Source organism: Cariama cristata, unplaced genomic scaffold, assembly GCF_000690535.1.
Source record: "Cariama cristata isolate BGI_N322 unplaced genomic scaffold, ASM69053v1 scaffold34277, whole genome shotgun sequence".
Taxonomy (NCBI): domain Eukaryota; kingdom Metazoa; phylum Chordata; class Aves; order Cariamiformes; family Cariamidae; genus Cariama; species Cariama cristata.
The window spans coordinates 49,015-70,547 of record NW_009625652.1 but is presented as its reverse complement, the minus strand read 5'-3'; the positions used below and the strand labels follow the sequence as shown (position 1 = coordinate 70,547).

The following is a 21,533-nucleotide window of genomic DNA, read 5'->3' as shown; positions in this document are numbered from 1 at the left end:
TGAATCGAGCCATGAAAAGTAGAGTTTGCAGAGGTAGCTGTACCAGGACTGTCCTTCACAGTCAAAGGGAACATCAGGGCTGCCAAGTGAATTGGTGTTGCAAACGCAAGTTTCCGTAAACACAAATTTGCTTTAATATATTTATTTAATTTATTAGTATAAGAATAGAGACTGAAGAACTTAATAATTTTTCATTTACGCTTCTCTGCTTAAACTATTAAACCAATATGCCAGAGATATGGGTAGAATTTTTGGGGTGGGATGCGAGGTGGGAACAGGGGGGAAGTTGACTTTCAGAACTCATTCGTAGCTTAAAACTTGTTTTCTCCAGGAAGGACCATTTTGGGGAAGATTATATACTTCATTGTTAAATTCCTTAGAAATCAACAGATGAGTCTTAATTGGAGGGAAATTCTACTAAAATTAATGAATCTTTCTTTCAAAAATATTGGCTTCAATTAAATATATAGAAACTCTCAAAATCTGTAGTCAGAATGAAATGTTCTTCATGTTTCTAGTCAATGTGATATATTTTTAAACCTCTAGCCATCATATTTATAAGGAAATAAAATAGCTGGATCACTCTTCATAATAATATACACATTACATCTGAATACTGCCTAAACATTGTAGTTTAATAAAATGTGTTCAACTGTTGTGCATAAATGTCAAGTGATATAAAATTCACATTTTGATACAATAAGGCATGAATTGGGAATGAATTAGAATAAAAAAGTATTTGAAGTATTATGCAAAACCATTAATTCTATATTTTACCAGTGTGATTTAAGATTACTGAAAATAGATCCTGTTAGTCATTTTCGCTGACACATGTTGTGTTGCAGTGCCAGCTTTACTGTAGAGTTGCTAGGAGTCTTTACAGAGCAGTAATACACAGATTTGCTTTTAAGTTCTCATATAATCAGAATTAATGAAGGCTTTAATAACAGGCTTTTTATTTACTTATTCGCAGATGCAAATACATGAGCAATGTTGTGGTACTTTCAGCTAAATTTAAATACATTCTAATCAATTCTAAATGAGTGGTAAACCACTTAATCTCAGATCTTTATAATTTCAAGATATTTATGTATAAAGTATGCTCTTTTGTTTGGGATTTGCCTCTTAGATCTTTTACACTTTTCATCATCTGCAGATTAATTTTTATATAGAGATATCTGTGACTCTGCGTGTGTTTATGTAAATACATCCATCACATTCTTGAGTGCAGGGCAAAGAAAATAAATAATTGTCCATGCTAGACTGGAGGCGGGGAAAAAAAAAAAGTATGTGGTTCCTGGGAGACTGTTCTGAATTCTTAAAGCAGATTTGCTGGGAAACACAAAATTACAGTGAAGTGTTTTAATTGTGGCTTAAAGGACCTGGGATCGAACTCTGTTTTCTGCACTTCTTTTTGCAATTTTATCCTTCTTTAAAAAATGAGAATTTTTTTTTTTAGGCACATACTTTTTGTTTTGCAAGAAAAGATTCAAGCAATGGCAAATGATGCTACTTGCACTATATATCCACTGTTGATTTTGCTCTTTTTGAGTAGCATATAATTTTTTTTTTAGATTTTTTTTTTTTTTCATTCACATGGCCTAGCTTCATGGCTCAGCGCATCAGGTGCATCAGTGAGAGAGCAGCCTTTCTAGGCTCCCATTAGTGTTGATCAAGGTAGGGTGGAGAGGAAAATACTTTTTAGGAGGTGATTCTGAGCAGAAGGCCTATTTGTGGTGCTCATAGTTACACATAAGAACTGAGACTCTGTCTGTTACAGAAGTTTAAGGAAACTTTGGTGTTACATACCCAACTTGGAGGTGATGTGACTATATTCTGGGCTTTTAAGATCAGATTATTTCTGTAGCTGATGGTTGAAATGGCACTTCAGAAATATTGGTAGGACTTCAGAAAGATCAGTAGGAATAGTGAAATAGCATTACAGGAAAAAAAACAGTGATGCACGATTATTCCCTCTTACTTTCCCCGCACATCAAGGTTGTGATAACATCTTTGAAATGCTACTGCCGTACCAGTGTATACCAGACCATTTCAGTCACTTCTTGTGAGAGACTGGTGACCGTTGTCTGCAGGATTTAAGAACCCCTGAAATCCTGCTCATACAGACATGTTCATTTATGACAGTGAATGATGCTAGATGCGCTGCAGAAGTGGAAGAATGCTAAGCAATTAGAGACCAGCCTGCTTACAGTGCTGTGGAAGTTTCTTCGTACTGTTTTCCATTCATGTTTGGTATTTGTTTTGAAGTACGAGGCTTTTCACCTTTCCATCTTAATTTTGATTATGGAATTGGATGTGATGCTGAATACTCTTATGGTGTATAATTTATAGTATTTATCATTTTGTATTCCCAAAACTGACTACATACTTGGCGTAAAGGATATTGTGCCTCAGTTGTCTAAAACGCTGTACTTCCCAAGTCACACTCTGAAAAACAGTATTACTAAAAACTCTTTATGAGGTAGAATAGGAATCTGAGTACATAGAAAACTGAATGCTGAGATCGAGAAATTACTACTCTGGTATATTAATTTTTAATGGGCTGTCTTTCTAATAATGTTTCATCTATCAAATAAATGATAAGCATATCCCAAGTGACTTGCAGGATATTCCCAGAAATGTACAAGCATAATTCCAGTGCCTATATATTTTAATGAACTAATTACAAATTAATTATACCAATTATGCATAATCAATAGTATTTCTACTTTGTCCTATGTTTTCTTTTGTTTGTCTTTAGGGATTTAAATGCTTCAAACAGAGCCACCTTCTTTTTTTAATAAGGTCCTCTTGGAAGGCCTGTACACATTTTGCTAAAACTTTGGGGTACTGTTAGAGCAATAGAGTAGACTTACCCTCTTTACTATAACAGGACTGTATTTATATAGGATACTGTTCAGCTTCCTGTGATCACTATGTATTAAAATATATATATATATATTTTTTTCCCCTTTGCTGAATGTCCTAATTTGTAATTGTGTGGTAGGAAATGTAAAATCTGTGAGAATGCTGCTCTGCTAGCAAGGTCAGTACTTGGCGGGAGGTGGATGGGGAGGCTGATCCTATGTATTCTTGAAATGATCAGTTTCACAAGATTTTTTTTCCTCCCAGTGTGATGGCTTATCTAAGTAAGGCACATTGAAGAGGTCTTAAAATGAAATCTTCTGTGTATTCTTCTATTGTCACCGCTGTGTTGGGATGTCAAAGCTTGTCAAAGCTCTTAGGCTAGGCATTGCTTTCTCTTGATAATGCTTAGATGAAAAGCCTGCAGAAGGAGAGGCAGCAGCAGCCATGCCGATAGGCTCTGCGTGCGGTGTGCATTCTGCAACTGATAACGCATCGTGCTCAGCAGAGACCTGAGGAGCAGTATTGCATTGCTGGTGATTCTATCTTGAAGAGGGACCCCGCCCCCGTTTTGGCCATTAAAAAGGTGTGCTGTTTGGTCCTCTGGCCAACTTCTCCGTGAAGTAATATACTCTACCTCCCTTAATTTCCTTGTAATTTCACTTGGAGAAGTTGCGCTCTTTTTCACCTCTTAACTAACTTTTATGTAGTGCTGCTGGCACAGTTAGCGGCAAGTATGTTTTGATGGTGAGTGAGGGACCTAGTATGCTGTTTGTAGAGTGCTTTGGGATCATCTGTGATGCAAGGGGCTATGGTAAGCATATTTATTGTTCTTTGTCAATAGACGTGAAAGTATCCAGCTTAACAGTAACTTTGTCTAGCCTGAAGCTAAACCTCCTAGCCAACAAGCCAAGAGCTAAGCCGTTGTTATTGAGACCAATCCTTTTTCTTAGAAAGAAATGAAAATGGAAGAGGGCATGGTATGTCATCAAGTTAAATAGAGGAGAAATGCTGTATAAAAATGATGGTGATCTGAGGGCGTTAGAGCAACAGGAAAGAAAAATCACACAAGATGAAGACTTCTAGAGAAAAAGAAGAGATCACGATAGTATAAAAGATACTTTAGGTGTCCCTGAAACAGTTGTTTACCAAAGACCTAATGCATGCAGGCCAACAGATTCTGTCAGGAATGTTTTACAGAAATATTGGAAAAACCACAGGTGGCTGAATTACAGATTTCTTGAGGCAGTATTGACCAGAAGGTAACTTGAATGGTCTGATGAGCTTTTATCAAATTAAATAAAAAGCTGAATGGACTTTATGTGGAGCTTAATTTACTGTGCTTTGAAGTCAGAGCATTTTAAAGCAGCTGTTTTAAAGTACGTGAAACTGGAGAGGGTGAGGGTTGGAATAGAGAGGGTTGACATTTTACGTAGCTCTTGGGAATGCCTGTGAGATGCTGTTTCTCTCCATCTGTACTTCAAAGGTAAGTCCCCAGTGTCTGACTGCTTTTGCACAGTACCCAGCTGCCCTATAGACCTGTCGGACTGTAGGAGCTCATGGGCTCACCTGTTTCAAGTGGTCCTTGCCAACATGGGTGTAAAGATCTACCCATCCATGGAAGCAGTAACAGGCATTTCTGAACTGTATGAGCTTCACATTACCCAGACCTGAAACAGCATCAAGTGTTGCCTGCCTTCGTCAGCCTGGGTCAGAGCTTAAGGGGTTCTTACGGTAGTGGAGCAATAGGGACTCCACAGTGCCTCATTCCTGGGCTTATCTTTCTTATCATTAGCAGTTTTTTTCTTACTGTTGAACCGAAGTCTTTTTTGCTGCACATTCAGCAAGTTATGTTTTGTCCTTCTCCCAGGGAGCATGGGAAACAATTGTTTTCTTTTTTATAACAAAATCACTTCATAGTCATTCACGACAGGAAGTGAAGCAATTTAAATGTCTCCAAGTAGCTTTCCTCTTTTCCTTATGCCCCAAACAAACAGGCTCCAGATGTAGAGTTACAAAAAAGCAAACTGACGACTTAATTGTAGAAGGTGGTACTCAACTAGATTATATTTTTTATTTCTTTCTTGGACTGTTCAACAGTGAGACGTGGGCTGGAATGCTTTGACGTGTTGCTGGCTAAATGTTTGCCCTCTTGTGATAATTTGAGCTTTGTCTGTCTTGTGATAAGTTTGTTATGGACAAAGAAGCATATTCACGTCCTTGTTAAGCACATTTTCACCTGATCATGTGATGGAAACCTGTGGCTTACTGGCAAAAGCTGCACAGCTGTATTAAAAAGCAGTTTTACAATGGCTATCAGCTTGGTACTGGGAAAACTGATAAAGGCAGCTTTTCTCCCATCTCTACAACCCATCCACATTCATTAACATCAAAGTTCTGTAAGCCTCAGTACCAACTGTGTTGGTACTCATCTCACGGAGGATTTGCTTCTCTCTCCCTATGGGAAAGTTCTGCATCCTTTAAATCATATTAAGCTGCTTCATTTGTAAAATAATTCTTAATAGTGTGTCATGAATTGAATTCAGTGTAGCTTTTTGAAAAATTCTCTTGGAGTTCAGCTTAAATACTACTTTTCAGGACCAAAGCGCTGGTGAATGCAATCGAGCACATTCCTGGTAAAGTTTCTAGGGTGTTCGTGATTAGTGGTTTCCAAAAACTCAGTGCAGCAGTACTAAAAGCATTGGGAGACCAGAAACCACTTTAATAAGAAATCAAAGAGAGTGTGTATCTCGGCGTGAGATACAGACAGATACACAGGAATAGCTTGCTGAGGTAGAGAAGCTGGAGAACTTGGAGGCAGGAAGCCACGTTAGGGCTTGGGTATGCCCTGACGCTGGGCTTGGGGGGGGTCATCAGTCTGGCTCTGAAGTTAGGAAGGGCTCTGAGAAGTTAGGAAGGAATCTCATGTACAGAGTGGAGTGGCATATCCTAGGGACAGCCCTCCTGTCTGTTGTGAGCTGCAGCAGCCGGTGCTCTGGACAATACCTGAGTTTGGAGAGAAACTGGAGCATTACTGAGAACATCTGTTTTTCTTTGATTTGTCGCATATCCTTGAAATAAATGCTAAGCAGTATTATTATTAACCTTTAGAAATGTTTTCCCTATTCCCCCAAATTCTACAATCTGGTTGTTCTTTTTCATTTCCTGCTAGGAAGAATAGCTTTTAATAAAAACAAAAAACCCCAAACCAAAGAAATTCATTATTATTCCACAGATGTCTTCTGCCTGTGAGAGAAGGCGAGAATTTAAAGGGACAAAACTGTAGCTAGACTTTCTGTTAAACACTTGGCAAATCTCAGCAAGGGTAAGATGATGTAGATGAGACTAGAGGAAACTGTGCAACTGAGTGCTGCTTATCTAAAAGCTGCACCAGTCTTTCAGTGAGCACGTGGAGATGGTGGAGCAGTGGGCTTGTAAAAACTCAACCCAGACAGCTCTGAATCTGTTCTGAACCGATGAGATTTTGAGGTATATGTTGCTGTTGATGGATAAGAGTTCTGAAAACTCATGGAAATTATGAGGTATTCTGTTTTCTTAATACATCACCCTTCTGGAAGGTGCTGCTCCCCAAATCCAAATAATACTGTTGCACTTGGGAGTTTTTCTGTCCGTTCTCACTGTGTTTTGCAGTAACCTTAAAATTCTCTGCAACCTTTTTGCCTACGCTTCTGTCTTCTCTACCACTCATACTGTTGCAAGTCTTCTTTGGGCCAAGTCACTGTTTGCAGATCCTTGTTGCAAAAAAACAGCCTGTCCTGTCTCCCCACTTTTCTTTTGCAGCTTTTTCTGTAGGAAATCTTCTGTAATTACACGTCCACTGTTTATGATGCGAGCTCTCCATGCAGAGGAGAGCTCTGGTTTGTGTGAAAACACATACTGCGCTTCCACAGACTGTTAACGGTGTTGAGGCCAGCACGCCTCACTGACGGAAGTGCCCTCTGGGCTGTCTTGGTGGATTTTTAGTTCAGGGATTATTTGAATCTGAAAGCTGATCAAACCAGAATGAGCATTAAGACCACTGAGTGTAGGTTGCGTAGGTGATACCATTTATGCTTTTTCCCTTGACTTGTCGGTATTTTTTTCTTTATTCCCACACAACTCTATCCCTTCTTTATCTCGTTGCACAGTGGCCTTCCTCCATTTCCTTATGAGTTCAGGGAGTTTTTTTCTCATCTTTGTGGCTTTTCCCTGTAGTCAGCATTCAGTGTTTTTTCTGGAGCTGGAAAGTCTGAACATATAAGATATTAAGAGAGTCTAATGAATGTAATCCCTGTGACTTTAGTTCTGTTGAGAGCAAATATGAAAGGCAGATGAAACCTTAGGTTGATTGAGAAGTTTGATAAATTAAAAGATAGTGACGTGCACCTGAGTCCACTGCAGAGTGACACTTTCAAGACTACCATAGTCAGTGCCTATCTTTGATCTTTTTATATGAGAATAGCAGTAGTGTGCAAGATCTTTTTCTTTTGATCATTCCCTGGAGGCACTTTCGTCCCAACTATCTGCTGCATATCCCTCTTCCGCAGCAGATGAACATTGACTGCGTAGTGCTTGCCAGCTCTGCCAGACCTACGTGGGTTTGAGTAATTGCTGGCCACCGAGTTCATTCTTGCTGCAGAAGACTGATGTGATTTCAGATCGCAGATGATGAAAGCCTGGTGTGGGAAACCCATTGTGCCACCTACTCTTATTTTGGTGTTCTCTCTCCTCCTTTGGGTGTGGCTTTGTATGGTTTGTTTATGTTTTTTTCTTTCTCTGTGAATTCCTGTTTCTTTGCTGACATTTCCCACAACAGAACTTTTGATTAATGCTGGCGGCACACTAGAGCTTCTGAAATTCATTGCTTTATTCCCTCACTGCAGATCAATAAATACTTATGTTTTATTTCCAGTGCTTTGCCTTACATCACAGAAGAGTTCAGCGTTCCTCCTTGAATACCGTTCTGTATTTAAGTTTGTGTTACTTCAGCACATCAGCCTGTAGTTTATTGCTTTGGTACAGCCAGAGTCCGTGCGTTGTGTAGACTACTTCTGAAGTAGTCCTGCTGACTGCGATCTAATATGAGTGGAAGAGGCAGAAACAAGTCTTAAACGCGTTGAATTTCAGTCTGATTGCCCATACAGTAGATCTAACAAAAACTAGTTGAGCACTTTCTCAGGGATGTTTTTTCAGGCTTTAGAGTACCTTTGGCAGTTGCTACGGCCAACTCCTGTAAATACGTTGGAGTGAATGAACAGAAGGTTTGGACCTTGAGTCTCAATCCTAAATTTGGGGCCACCTTAAGTAGGGAATTGGACCTCACAGCTGGCTCTTCCTCTGTTCTCCTTCTGCTGGGAAGTACTTGGTGCCTTTGAAAAGGCTGCAGGTTCATCGTTCTTGACTCTTGTATCCCATAGACATTGTTGGTGCGTCTGTGGAGGGTAGTTCTGCAAAGGGAATGAGTGGCACTTCACAAAATGAGAGCATGGATGAGTATTTTGAGTAATTTCTTAACACTGAGTATACAGGTAAATTGCTTCAAGCACAGTTCTGCCTTTGTCCTACATAATAGTAAGACAAACATAAAATGCATTTGGTCCTCTCCATTGTTGACAAGTTTGTGTTCCTTGTACAGTATGCTACAGTCTTGTGTGTAAGAGTCTTTCAGTCTGGTATCTTACTCACTTGCAAACTGAAGAGCTTTAAATATGGATATGTATGTTAGACCTGGAAGTGGTCCCATGCAAAATGTAATGAAGCTGGGTTGCTCTGACCTCTGAGCTCTAACATGTGTTTGTTTTGGCTCTCTTGCAAAAACCTGCAGTATACAAATTGGCACTTGTAAAATTGTTCAGATAAATCAAAATCAGTACAGGAAAAAAAGTTTCAAACTGTTTCTTTTGGGATCCTTTGCCATGCTATTTTTGATGTCTGTTTTCAGAGGAGTGTTTTTGTGGCAGCAGGCAGTTTGCTGCTTGAAGAAAGCTAAAATATTCTAGGAAGCCAGGCTAGCTGAATTTAGACTTTAAGTGATGCCAAAACTAATATAGCCTGTAACTAAGTGAGAGTGACTTTGCACAGTAAATGTCAGTCACCCGCAGCTTTTGTCTTACATTTTCATACGGGCCTTTAAAAAAGGAAAACACAAACAAAACCCCCGAAAACGTGGTAGCTGCTTACATCCAATCGAGTTATAGCTACAGTCTTAGTGCATAGGGCAGCCTGCTCCTCATCCTCTGCGCACAGCCAGGGCTCTGCTGCTGGGGGCCGGCCGGAGGGGTGGGGATGGGGATGGGGATGGGAATGGGGATGGGGATGGACTTGTCGGAGCAGGAGGCCTGTGGTTGTGCGGGAGCTGGGCTGGCCTGGAGTGCCCTCTCTTGGCTGCTGGAGAAACCTCACGGCTTGGGAAGGACGGGGAAAGAATCAGTCGGTCGTTAGCATTTAAATTTTCCAGTGTGATGGACAGCTGTAGTGGTTGTATTTCCAGATTTGTTTCCTAAGGACTTCTGATAGCTAACTGAGTTGTGAATCTTTGGTGCCCGTGGCGAGTTCGAATCCCTCACTTGAAGCCACGATAAAGTTACGCGCTCCAGCAGCATTGCACGTAGGACTCTGTTAACTTGGTGCTCCTGGGACTCTTAATGTTTTAGCAGAGCTCACGTTTTTAAGAGACTTCGTACTGCTCCGAATCCAGGGATCCCAGAGGCAGCAACTGCACTGGCCCCTGCTTGACTCTGCACTGCTAAATGGATCCAGAACAAATGAGGCTCTGAAAATAAGAAGAAAAATTTGACACCTGGACTCCAGGAAACGTTTGTGGATTTTGATGAGGAGCAGTAAGGGGGAAGGGAAAAATCTATGGTTCAACATAGTTAAATATATGGTGTGCTAAGTATGAATAAATTGTGACTATTTTAAGCAAGTTCATATACTCTGTGGCTGGCTCGAGCACAAAGGAAAAGACAACAGCTACAACGTACTAGTTCCTCAAAGGGTTACCTGGAGGCCAGCATCCTGGGCTGCTGCTGGTGCACGGCAGTGGTCAACTTCCATCTTTTATACAAGTGGCAAAGTTTTTTACATGTAATTCTTTTTTAAAAGCAGATTTTGTGTCAGTGCTTGTGAGTTAAGGGGTTTTGTCTCCTGACAGCTTTACCTTGGAGTCCGATTCTTTTCCTCATTGTTCATAAATGATTCATTTGTGTAAAGGAATCCTTCAGCAGACTGAAGTTAAAAGTTCTACTTTGAATGTACCAAGTCCAGTTCGTGCCCATTTTAAGGTGCCCGAGTTGCATGGGGCTGTCCTGTGCACACTCCATCTGCTGTAATGCAAAATCATGTGATAATTTCCTGAGCTACTGAAGTCGAGTCCCTTCTGTATTCTGGCTGAGTACCATTACAGCAATATCTTAGCTCTGGGTTTGGGGAGGGAATTTCTTCCCAGCCTGTAAACTCTATCCAAGTAAATGAGCACTTTAAAGCAGAGGCTGAAATCCAGTCCTGACTGCTAGTGAGTGAAAGTCACTATTATCTGGCTTAATGTGAGCCAAGCAAAATGAATCGAGAGCCTTAGGGTAGGTGTGCAGTTGCAGCTAGTGATGTTTTGTAACCTCAAACGGCTCTAGCTGCTCTGTTAACATGGAGGCAACCCCGAAGTCCATCAGGGCACTGTGGGAGAGAACTTACCTTTTGCAGTTAGTAGAGAAGGTAGGAATCTGTTGTTCAGCCTGCTGCTAGCACTGCTTTCTTTCAAAAACAAGACAACAACCCACGCAGTCCAGTTGCACTCACCATTTACAAGACGCAAATGTGATTTCAGTGTTTGTTGTCTTGTTTTAGCAGGTGTTGTTCTTTAGGGTGCATTTGGGTTTGAGTGTAAACATAAGGCAAGGTTTCAAAAAAACATTGTTCCTTTTGCTTTGATAAGAAAATCATGGTGCAATCCACAGTTACAATCACCCTCATGTTAAATTACAGAGAATGCGTATTAATGATTACACCTTGAAATTCAGTGGGTCTGTGTCTTCACGTGCGGCTTTTGTTACGTTCTTTATGGCAATCGCATTGTGATTCACAGTCGCTGGTATCAAACACTCAGGTTTTTACAGCGCTGCTCACGTTACTGGCTTAGCCCTGTCACTGTGTAGTTTATATTGCTCTTCTCTTCCTGTACAATAGCTCCCTCTGCTTGAAAACAGCAGTGTAATTATAACCCCTGTTTTCTATTTGCCTGATCAACGGTTTTTAATATGGGCCCCTTTTTTAAGAAGATTGCTGCTGCTGCTGCTCTTCATGAAGCAATTCCAATACACGGCTTACGCTCGTACATGTTGCGAGGCAGTGGACATAACCATGCTGTTCTCAAAACTTCACTGCATAGGAACTGCGTATGTTTGCAGGAACTCTGTCTTCATTTTTAGCATGAGGATTAAAGCTGTTTGGAAAACTTTTTCAGCTAAATTATACCAAAGCACAATGATTTATTGAAGCCAAAATGTTTTTATGTCAGTGAAAACTGAAGTTGAAACGGAACAGTTTCTCATCAGAAATGTGGTAGTTAGGCCACTGACCTTGAATATCTGTATAGGGGAAGTTAACAGCGGGATTCCCATGTCCTACTTCAGTGGTTCTGATCTGGAACCCAAAAAAGAGCAGCTTTGGATCAGACAGAGCAGAGATTTGAACCTGGTTCTCCCGCATTCTCAGCCAGTGCCTTAATTACTGGGCCAGTCATTCACTCGCAAATTTTTGTCAGCTTATCTGCATCAGTAAGGATGAGTGCCAGTTTTGTTCCGTTCATTTTTTTATCAATATAGCTAAGCCAGCAAAAGTCGTATTATAAAAGCTGTTGTGTCAGCAAAGGTGTAGTTTTGCTGAGAGAGCATTCACCCATTTTGGGAACCAGCATAAACCTTGCTTGCCATGGCAAGATGAGCCCATGATAGGAAAACTTGCTGGTTTAGTTCTATTAGCAAAGCCTTCCTAATCTGAACAGTGCCTTACCTGCTCAAAAATGGCTGTCTCAACATGATCCTGGCTTTGCAAAGAAGTCTGAAAGGTTATTTTTATTTTGCATTGGAGCAAACCCAACAATTAAAAACATCTCCAAAATCTGTGTCAAGCGGAGTGTTTGTTCTGTGGTCAGCTGTCATCGGGATGGTTAGGCACATGGTTTTGTCAGCAAGGGCAGGCAAAGCTGACTCTCTACACAAAGGGCAACAGTAACTTACGTTTTCAAAATTCAACACTCTTAAAGCAAAACGTCTTTTTTTTTTTCTTTTTTTTCATTCCCCCATCTTGGGATCCTTTGGATATTTCTTCTGGACTTCCTGTGTTTGAATTTGTTTGTTTCTAAAAATTGCCAACATATATGCAGAACATGGATAGCTCAGTATTTGAAACAAATGAAATCCTTTCCCCTTGGCATTGTGTGAGGCAGGTTTGAGCACAAACAGTCGGACAGCCCGAGCATATTGGCACGGGTTCAGTAGGCAGAACACCATTGCGCGGCAGTGGGAGGTTGCTGGGCTTGATTATCAAGACGTGATACTCGAAAGGAAGGCTCTTCTGTGCAGTGCAGATACCCAGTGTTTGGGAAGATTATAAAATGGTAGGATTAAGCAGTAGAACCGGAGAGAATTATTACTAATGGGTATTTATTTGAATTCAGCTTCAGCATGGCTCTTCCTTCTGAACTCTAATTTCAGTTCTTTAATTTCAGCCATTTACAGATACTACATTCATCGCCTCATATGTTTGCACATACCTTAAAAAAACATGTTCCCTTGGAAAGCATTGTATAGTTGTATAAAAATAAAGAGTTAAAAAAGCATTCCTGTTTTAAAATTAACCCTGGGGTGCTGAATTCATGGTGGTCTTTGTGATTTGAATTTTGCCTTTTTTTTTTTTATCCCTCCCATGCCCTGAATAAGATGCAAGTCCTGAGGGAAAAATAATACATGATTATGCATTTGAAGACCCAGTGGATAGAAGGAGCATTTCTGAACTTTATGAGCCTTTAGCAAGGGGGAGAAAGGCTAATTCTATCTTAAAAAAAAAAAAAAAAAACAAACGAGGAAAAGAAACCCCCCCCCCCCAAATTTGTTTTGTGTATCTTTCTGCCGCTATATAATAACATATAATCATTTCATTGAATTGAAGATATATTTTTAAATGGCTGAATGAATGACAGAGGTGGTACATGACACAATGCAAAGGCTAATACTGGGGAAAAATTAAGTGAAGTGAGTATCTTTGTATCAGTTTACAGCCTCTCCAATGTGTATAATATTTTCTACTTCACGTTTCTTTGTATACACCGCTACAGTGTTCCTTGTCTTCAATAATAATCTTAGTCACTCTTCTCTTGCTGTTCTCTGTATTCTCTGTTAAGGAAGATTCATGGGTGGAGAAAATGTCTTAGAAGTTGTCATGCAGATTTGACAAAGCAGGAACACTGCATAATGTAGCAAATGTATACTGCTATTTCTTGAAAGTTTTGGGTTTGATTTTAAATTTTAATTTAATAATATTTTTAATTAAATTTCTAATATTGGAATGATTCTTTTAACATCCATTTTGCTGCTCTGAAGCTCTTGAATGTCATGCAGAATGGTTATTTTATGTAACATTAGCACGTAACAGGCTGGATGGAGGCTTGTGGAAGAGTGCCAGTGTTGTTCTTCTATTTGCAGGTTGGCCTGGCCGTTTCTGTTTATGTAGAAGAGGGCAGGCAGGGTATCAGTCAGCTTTCAGATGTTAAAATTTCTTAATGGATTAGGCAATTGATGGGATATCTTCCTATTGCAAACCTTTCTTTTTGTAAACTGTAAGCTTTGGCAGTATTAGTAAACAGTCGTTTTGAATGTCTCTGCAAGCTGCAGTTCTGTAGCATTAGATCATGAATGTGCTTAAGTGCTCTTTACATACTCAAACATCATCTTTCCGGGGGCTTTGACTTTTTTTTTTTCCTCTCTTTTTTTTCCCCAGGATCCCTTAGACCCGACAGGAACGGCCATTGTGATCAGCTCTTTGGTGGCAGGCGGAGTAGCCGAACGTGGGGGCGAGCTTTTACCAGGTGACCGCTTGGTGTTTGTAAATGAGAAATATTTTGACAGCACCACTTTAGCAGAAGCAGTGGAAGTTTTGAAATCTGTGCCCCCAGGTACAGTTTCTCTTGGAATCTGCAAGCCTTTGGTGGTAAGGACTGATTTTAACTTTTTGATTTCATTCTATGACATGTTTAGACTGGGTGGTTGTATTTGGGGGGGGAAATTTAGGTTAGAAGTATGTATGCATGTGGAAACCAACTAAGTTGCTATGCATGTACCTCAGCATACCCAAAAATTCTGGCTAGCTGGTGAATGGGCAGCTGAATTTCCAAAAGGTCTAGCTGAACAACCAGTGTTCTCAAGTTCCTCCTGAAAGAACATCCATGTGGAATCAGAAGATCTATCTGGGCAGTCCTGTGTGCACTGGCCCTATGTATAGGTGTAACAAGGTTTGAGCAATTCAGAAGATCAGTTAAATAGGTACTGAAGCCTATTTCTCTCTAAGACACAGCTAAGTGCTTGCTTGAGCTCCACTGACATCAAAGAAACTTAATCTGTTTGAAGTCAAGACTGTAAATTCGAGTAGAAGTTTCTTTTTCTAGAATCAGGGCTTTGGAACAGTCAGTAGTTTACTTGAGAACACTGCAGTATTGTTCATCAAGGGCACCCAAGCAAAAATAATTAAAGCATCATCTAGTAGAAGGTGCTTGTAATTCAAAGTGGGAGAGGAATGGTGCAATAGGAATGCAGGAAGGTTGTTAAATATATTCTTTCCTTTTCTAAAAAGTGACATTTCATTGTTCACATCCTTCTATTTGTCCTTCTTTCCCACACATCTCCTTATTTTTTACTCTATCTGTACTAGTATCTTAAAAGAATAAAAGCTATTGACTTGGTCTTCTCCATTTATGACTTCCCTTTTTTATAATTTTGTAATTTTTATAATTATAATTTTGTAATAATTTTTATAATTTGTAACTTTTTCCCATCTCTTTTCTAATGACTGGTTCTCCCTCTCCTTTTTAGTTTATTGAAAAATGTGGGAATTTTTTTGTTTGTTTTCCTGACTTATCATTTTGATTGCCTTTCTTAGGGAGAAACCAAAGAGGAGAACATGCACAGTGTGGATTCCAGCAACATTAAAACCAGCCCTGGATCTCCAGAACCAATAGATAATAATAATTTCTCAATAATACTTGAAGCACCACAGGTATTTGCTTACTCTTTTGGTTTAGCTTAAGTTTATACAGACAGGAAATGATGTTTAATTAAAAAAATCCTATGACCATCAGATAAGACTTAAGTATCAGATAGACTTCAGGCTGAATTCCTTCTGAAAAAGACTCTAACAGCTAACTGTATGCTAATTGTATTGTGAGCACTGAGCATATGCATAGCACTTACCAATGCAGTTCCCAGACTGCCTTATCAAATTTACTATGTCATTAAAATACTTTGGGTTACCTTGGATATGAAATAGGAATGCTATGTTATTATTAGTCATAAGTGATTGGTTCAACTTTGTGAAGAGAGTAAGGTAGGGAAGCAGAACACTGTTTATTACAATGAAGCAAAACAAAAAAGTAGTCTAGCGTATAAGGCAAGCTTGAAATCTGTTCTTCTTCATAGACTTCCTGTGTGATTTTGAGTGACTTATCTACTCTCTTCCCCAATTCTTCTCTTTCTTATTTTCTGAGAAATAATTCTGTTTATTGTGGGAGGATGAGGCACTAAAGCTAGTGAGAAACTGGGATACCAGAGTAATAGGCAATAATATTGCAATACTGACCTGAATAGAGTGAGAGAGATGTGGATATTTTTTAATTTTCTTCTATTCTCAAGTGCCTTGCAAAATTTTTATTAGTTCACGTCAGTAAATGCGTTCTTTTTAGACCAGAAAAGACAATACATAAAGGATCATCCAGAACTGCAACACAGTAATAAAAATAAATTCTAGATTGTCTTGTTGCTAAACAGGCCTACCTGTCTCTGGATACAAACATATCCTTAGTGCTGAAATGGTGTATTAGAACCACCAAAAGGAGCAATATTACGAGGCAGATGTAGGTATACTATGTAGAAATTAGGTTGGATGTGATATTTACTGATTTTCATGATATAAAATGGAGTTTGTTGTTTCCCGGGTGCACAGGAAGGGTTTCTGGCAGAGCAATTGGTCCTCTGCAAGCTCAGATTGTTTCTCTGCTTCATAAATAAAACTAATGTTATTAAATATTTTTAAATAAAGTATTTTATCTTAAAGTCCTACTGAATATAGAAACTGGAATGATCAATTTGTACAAAATGCACACGGAGGTATTTGCTTGTATTTTATTTTACTTTATATATGACAGCACCAATAGTAGCTTAGAGCAGTAGTATAAAATTTCCATCCATTTATTATCTTACCTGCTCATATAAGAGCAAGAATGGTGTGTCATGGTGGCTTCCACTCTTATGCACTAGCATTGTGCTGACAAAGCTGACTTAAGAAGAAAAAAAAGGAACTTGAAGATTTTATATGCTACAACAGCAGACTTTCCTGTCATGTTTGCAGTATTCCCTATTCCATTGGTAGCGTCTGCTACTGCAGTGCAGCAGTCTGTGATTATACATACCTACCTGCTGTATCAGGAGATGGTAATACAAATTGCTGTGTGGTTTCTGAGCTCACTCAACTGTTTTATGTAATGATGAAGTTGGTGCCTCTTACAGAAGTATTTGGAGAATGATGCTGCAGAAGTGAAGTGAAATGACATGAAGTAAAGATGAAGAGAATTACAATCTCTTCAGACTGGGTATTTTTTGAGATCAAGGTACACAGGTCAAATAGATTAAAGGAACATTTAATGCTTATGAAAAAGGTGCTAATTTCTAGATTGCTAATGTGCTGCTTTCATGCCAGCTACTATTACTGCGTTGTTTCCTTATGCTCTTGCCTGCCTCCTGTTTTCTCTCTTGCTTCTCACTTGAACTATGTGAACATTTTGGCAGTGTCTGGATTTTTTATTTCTGCATTTTTACAAACCTAACAAAACAGGATTCTGACACTAGAGGTCAGAAATGGTGAAGTACCTTGAGGAGTCTGGGAAGAGGCAGGAAGCAGAAAGAAAAACATTTTTATTGAAGACCCCATAATCTGTCGATTGGTTTCAGTGTTTGGGGTTTTGGTGCCGTGAAGATTGGGTTTGGACATACATACTTGGTGACCTGAAGAAGAGAGGAAAAGCTTCTGAGCCAATGAGTAGCACCCCATTTGATTTAGGAGAAACGTAGAGCATTGGAAATTGGGGAGGCATGTGACAAATCCCGGAAAAAGAGCTGATCTTTCGGAGTGGGTTTTAATACCCTTTCTCTTGGTTTTGTTGTTTGGTTTTTTGGTTTGTTGGTCTGTGGTTTGAATTAAGTAGAAAGTTGAGCACTCTTCTTTCAAACAGTAAGGCTATTAGATAATGAACAGTCAATAATGTCTTTTTTGTTGTTGCTTTTTTGAGTATGTGGGTCATCCGTTTCAGGGACAAACAAGTGTGGCTTTTGTTTGGGTTTTTTTCTACTGCTGATACTGTTGCATAAGCAAACTCTTAGGCTGTTTTTTATTTAGCTCATGATATTGTAAGAAATGTATCTGCATTCATAAAGCGACAGCAGATAAGTCTGGAGCACAGAGTTACTTTAGCTGGATTTATAGATACTTTTTTCTGTAGGTTTTTTAGAGTTATTTAATAATTCTAATTCCCTAACTTCAGTCCAGATTGGTTATTCTGAATGGCTGCAGCAATATCTAAGCTGTGCAACTTAAATTTCTTTATATTTAAAAAAAAATTGCAATGTCTACTTTTGGTGTTAAAATCATAAGTCAGAGAGTGTATTTTCTTTAGAAAATGCAAGAAGGTAGGTTTTCACTTTAAAAATCGGGATGTACTTTTAATATGGGCCTAACATAAAACATATTTTTAAAAGAGTTAGCAAGAGGCATAATGTAAAATCTATATTCCTGTAATGTTTTATACAGGGTTTCAGAGATGAAACACCTTTTAAAGAAGAACTTGTTGATGAACCAAGTTTGGACTTGGGAAGGTCATTTCAGCTTTCTCAAAATGACAATGATTATGAGAAGGAGTCCTGGGAGATGCATGAATTTCTGAAACCCAGAACAGAAGAAATAGATGAAGAAAGGGAAATGCTGGTGGATGATGAGTATGAAGAAGATTCAGACTTCCTGAAGTATAGTGCATCATGTGGACAGAAGGCAGCTTCAGAGAGGAAGCTCGATACAGTACGATGGGCAAAGCAACTTGAGACTACTGAAATACAAGACTTAAGATCCAATGTTAGCTTAAGTCCAAAACAGTCCCTGGAATATCCATTCAATGAAGACCAAACGGTAAGGAATGCTGTGTTGGTCTCAGTGCTGTACCCTGACCATGGAATCCATACCTCAAGGCAAATTCCAGACCTAAACTCTCTAAGCAGTCTTTGTAGTGTTTCAGTTACTAGATGAGATCTGGATACCTCTAATGGACACCTCTAACAGTCTGTCCTTTTGTACATTTTGGAAGATTCTTTTGGTTACCTAATGTCTGTGTATTTAACTGCTCGAATGAGGTATGTTCTATGGTTGGTGTATTTACAGGCATCCTGTAGTTGCGTCTTCTTTCCCACCTCTGACAGGCAGGCTCAGTTCTTTTTTGCCAGCTGTACTAATATGGCGCATGTCAGTAGTAGCAGAATGTCACTTCATGGTTTTAATAGTCCAGGGGCTTCAGCAGCGATGTCAGTGAAAGGAGCTCCCTCTTTTCTTCATTATTTTTAATCTAAATCAGTTCCTTGAGCCAGATGATAGTGCAGTTGATCAAAAAATGATATGGTGGACGCAATTGTAGCAAGCATACTGGTGGATGAAGGAGTAGAAGGAGACAGAGCTTCAGGTAAATTGCGAAACTTATTTATATGTCATCCTCAGGTCTTCTGAGAATTATTTTTTTTTCCTTCTGAGTCTTTGTTCATTTGCTTGCCAAACAAAAAAGTGATAATATCAGCCTTCCATGCACCAGCTTCTGAGATGTATGCTTTTATGTGAAAAAACTGAAGTGGAAAAGGATTTAATATCACAGCTGCAGAGAATTTCAAGTTTTGTTTGACTTGTCCCCTTATGCACTATGTACATAAACAGGCTAAAATGCAGCTTCTAGTGACAGCTTTATACCAGAGTGCACAATATTAAAGTTATAAATTTGTTACTTAAAAACAACAAATGAGCAAGCGTAAAGAACTTTTTGTCTGGATTACAGGCGAGTAGAAAGATACAGTTGCTTTATATTGCAATTGCACATAACATTTTTCATGCCTTTTCTTAATATAGTGCCTAAATAAGCAGTTAGTATTTCATAGTTATCTGAATAAATGTGAATGTAGTTGAGAGAACGTGAATGTTTGCTGTAAAAATCAATGTTCATTTCAAATAACCCTGTATAAGCTGATACCATTGCTTCCTAACTTTAATTACTTTTTTTTTCACCTTTGTGAAGTATGAAGAAAATGCTAGTATGAGTTCACTGTTTTCTGGAACCACAGCACACAGTGGCTACCAAAAAGACATATTTGATACTGAAGCTACCCAGTCAGGAGCAAAAACCAAGATGGATTTAGGTTTGTAAGAAATTTTTTCTTTATCTTATAATTTCATATTTACAAATTTAAATTTTATACCAAACACAAATTCTTTCAAATGATAATATATTCAAATGAAGACTTCTGCAGGCTTGAGAAAGTGTGACTTTAGATAGGTTTCAGCTTCATGATCTTGCTTCCTCCTCCAAACCTTTACCTACAGTTGTCACAAGTGGTACTGAAAGTAGCTGCAGCTTTGTCCTGTCTGTGTAGAATCACTTTCTTCTGTGTAGTTAATATCACCAGGAGGACTCCACGTGTAAGTAAAATAGCTCATGCCTGTAATTTCTGTCAGGAGTTTGTCTCAGTCACTTTTGATTGCTGATTTTATAGATTTTTGCGCTTGAAAAAGTGACAGGCTCTGGAGGTAACTTTACCACAACGAAAATTTGCAAGTGAAGTCTATGGTAGATAATTGCCCCATATCTTGGTTTTGTAATCTGTGCTCAGGAGCAAAGATTCTCTGTGTCAGATGGCCAGAGGTGAATGGTTAGAATTTGATAGTTCATCAGGGAAGTAAATTTATCAACCTGCCTGAAATAGCACTCACTGGTAGGGAGAAAGGAGGTTGGGTTGTTTCATAGACTCATAGAATGGCTTGGTTGGAAGGGACCTTAAAGCTCATCTTGTTCCAACCCCCCTGCCATGGGCAGGGACACTTTCCACCAGACCAGGTTGCTCAAAGCCCCATCCAACCTGGCCTTGAACACTTCCAGGGATGGGGCATCCACAGCTTCTCTGGGCAACCTGTGCCACTGCCTCGCCACTCTTATTGTCACCTGCATCTTGTATAGCAGACACTGTGTAAGCTACAGTGGCAGACTGATGACTCTTGCAAGGAGCTCTGGTGGTTCAATTAATGTTGATACTTAGGTCACCAAAATGACATCAGTCTTCCCTAGCATGATGAGGTTCTGTGCTGGAGCAGGGCTTTGCACTGCTCCCCGTGCATAAAGAATGGATTGACGATTTCTAATCATGTGTGTTTGTGAGAAGCATCTGTCAAGTAAGTTGTACCTTAGCATGTCTCAGTTCCACAAACACTGGGCGTTTCCCGTTATTACTTGACTGCATGTACATCAGAAGCAAGGTGCTCCAAAAAAGTGTTTTGAGTGGTTCAAATTTCTTTCAAAAATAAATGTTCTGTATCTCTAAGCATCTTGATCATCACACAACATCCACATTTGGAACACGGTGAGCTAAGAAGTTTATTTCCAAGGGTGCTAACTGGTAGATGCAGGGGCAGAGGAAGCAAAAGTTCACATCTACACCTTTTCTTCTTCAGATACAAAGCTTTGGATTGACTCTAAAGGACCTGGGCTTGCTGTAGATCTGGAAGCTGCTGAAAAGGAAGAACTGAAAGGAGAGGATTATGTTTTTTCCAAGAACCCAGAATCTGGGAGACAAACCACCTTAGCTCAACCTAGAACAGCGTTGTGCAGGTATGGAGAAAGATTTCAGGTTTTGGAAGATTTTCAATTAACAATCTTAACTGTTTTCATGCTTTACTTAGCTGACTAATCATTAAAACCTGTGTGGAACGGTAAGACATACATAGATGGCCAGTTCTATGACTTTTGCCCAAAGAGCTGTGTTTTTCCTTACAAGCTTATTGAATCTTTACTTCCCACGTTTCTTCCCCTGAGTACTGGGACAGAAAAGTGCGAATGGCACCGCACCTACTTCACTTACTCCACAGTGAGGGGTGTATGGATGTGGCCTGGAGGAGAGGGACATAGCCTTTACCGGCAGCATTGGTCGTTACTGCTTAAGGAGCTCTCCCCATAGCTCCTTATCATAGCTTTGTCCTCTTGGTTTTGCCTTTCCTTTGTTCTTCCTTTTTGTGGCTCTCAGGCCTGTGTGGTCTTGCCAGTGGTGCTGAGAAACCATGAGCTGGCACTGGTTGTAGATATTTGCCACATCTGTCAAGCCTCCCATTCTTTC

General features: G+C 39.5%; 1 protein-coding gene across 1 annotated transcript in view; it reads left to right on the top strand.

The window, feature by feature from the left end:
• The window catches only part of INADL (InaD-like (Drosophila)), a 96,629-nt gene that overhangs the window by 33,486 nt on the left and 41,610 nt on the right, over positions 1-21,533 (top strand). The window contains exons 18-22 of the mRNA XM_009703685.1: positions 13,858-14,067; positions 15,013-15,129; positions 17,932-18,303; positions 19,448-19,568; positions 20,875-21,031. Of these exons, the coding sequence (XP_009701987.1) occupies positions 13,858-14,067; positions 15,013-15,129; positions 17,932-18,303; positions 19,448-19,568; positions 20,875-21,031 (977 nt within the window). The remainder of the gene's footprint in view (positions 1-13,857; positions 14,068-15,012; positions 15,130-17,931; positions 18,304-19,447; positions 19,569-20,874; positions 21,032-21,533) is intronic.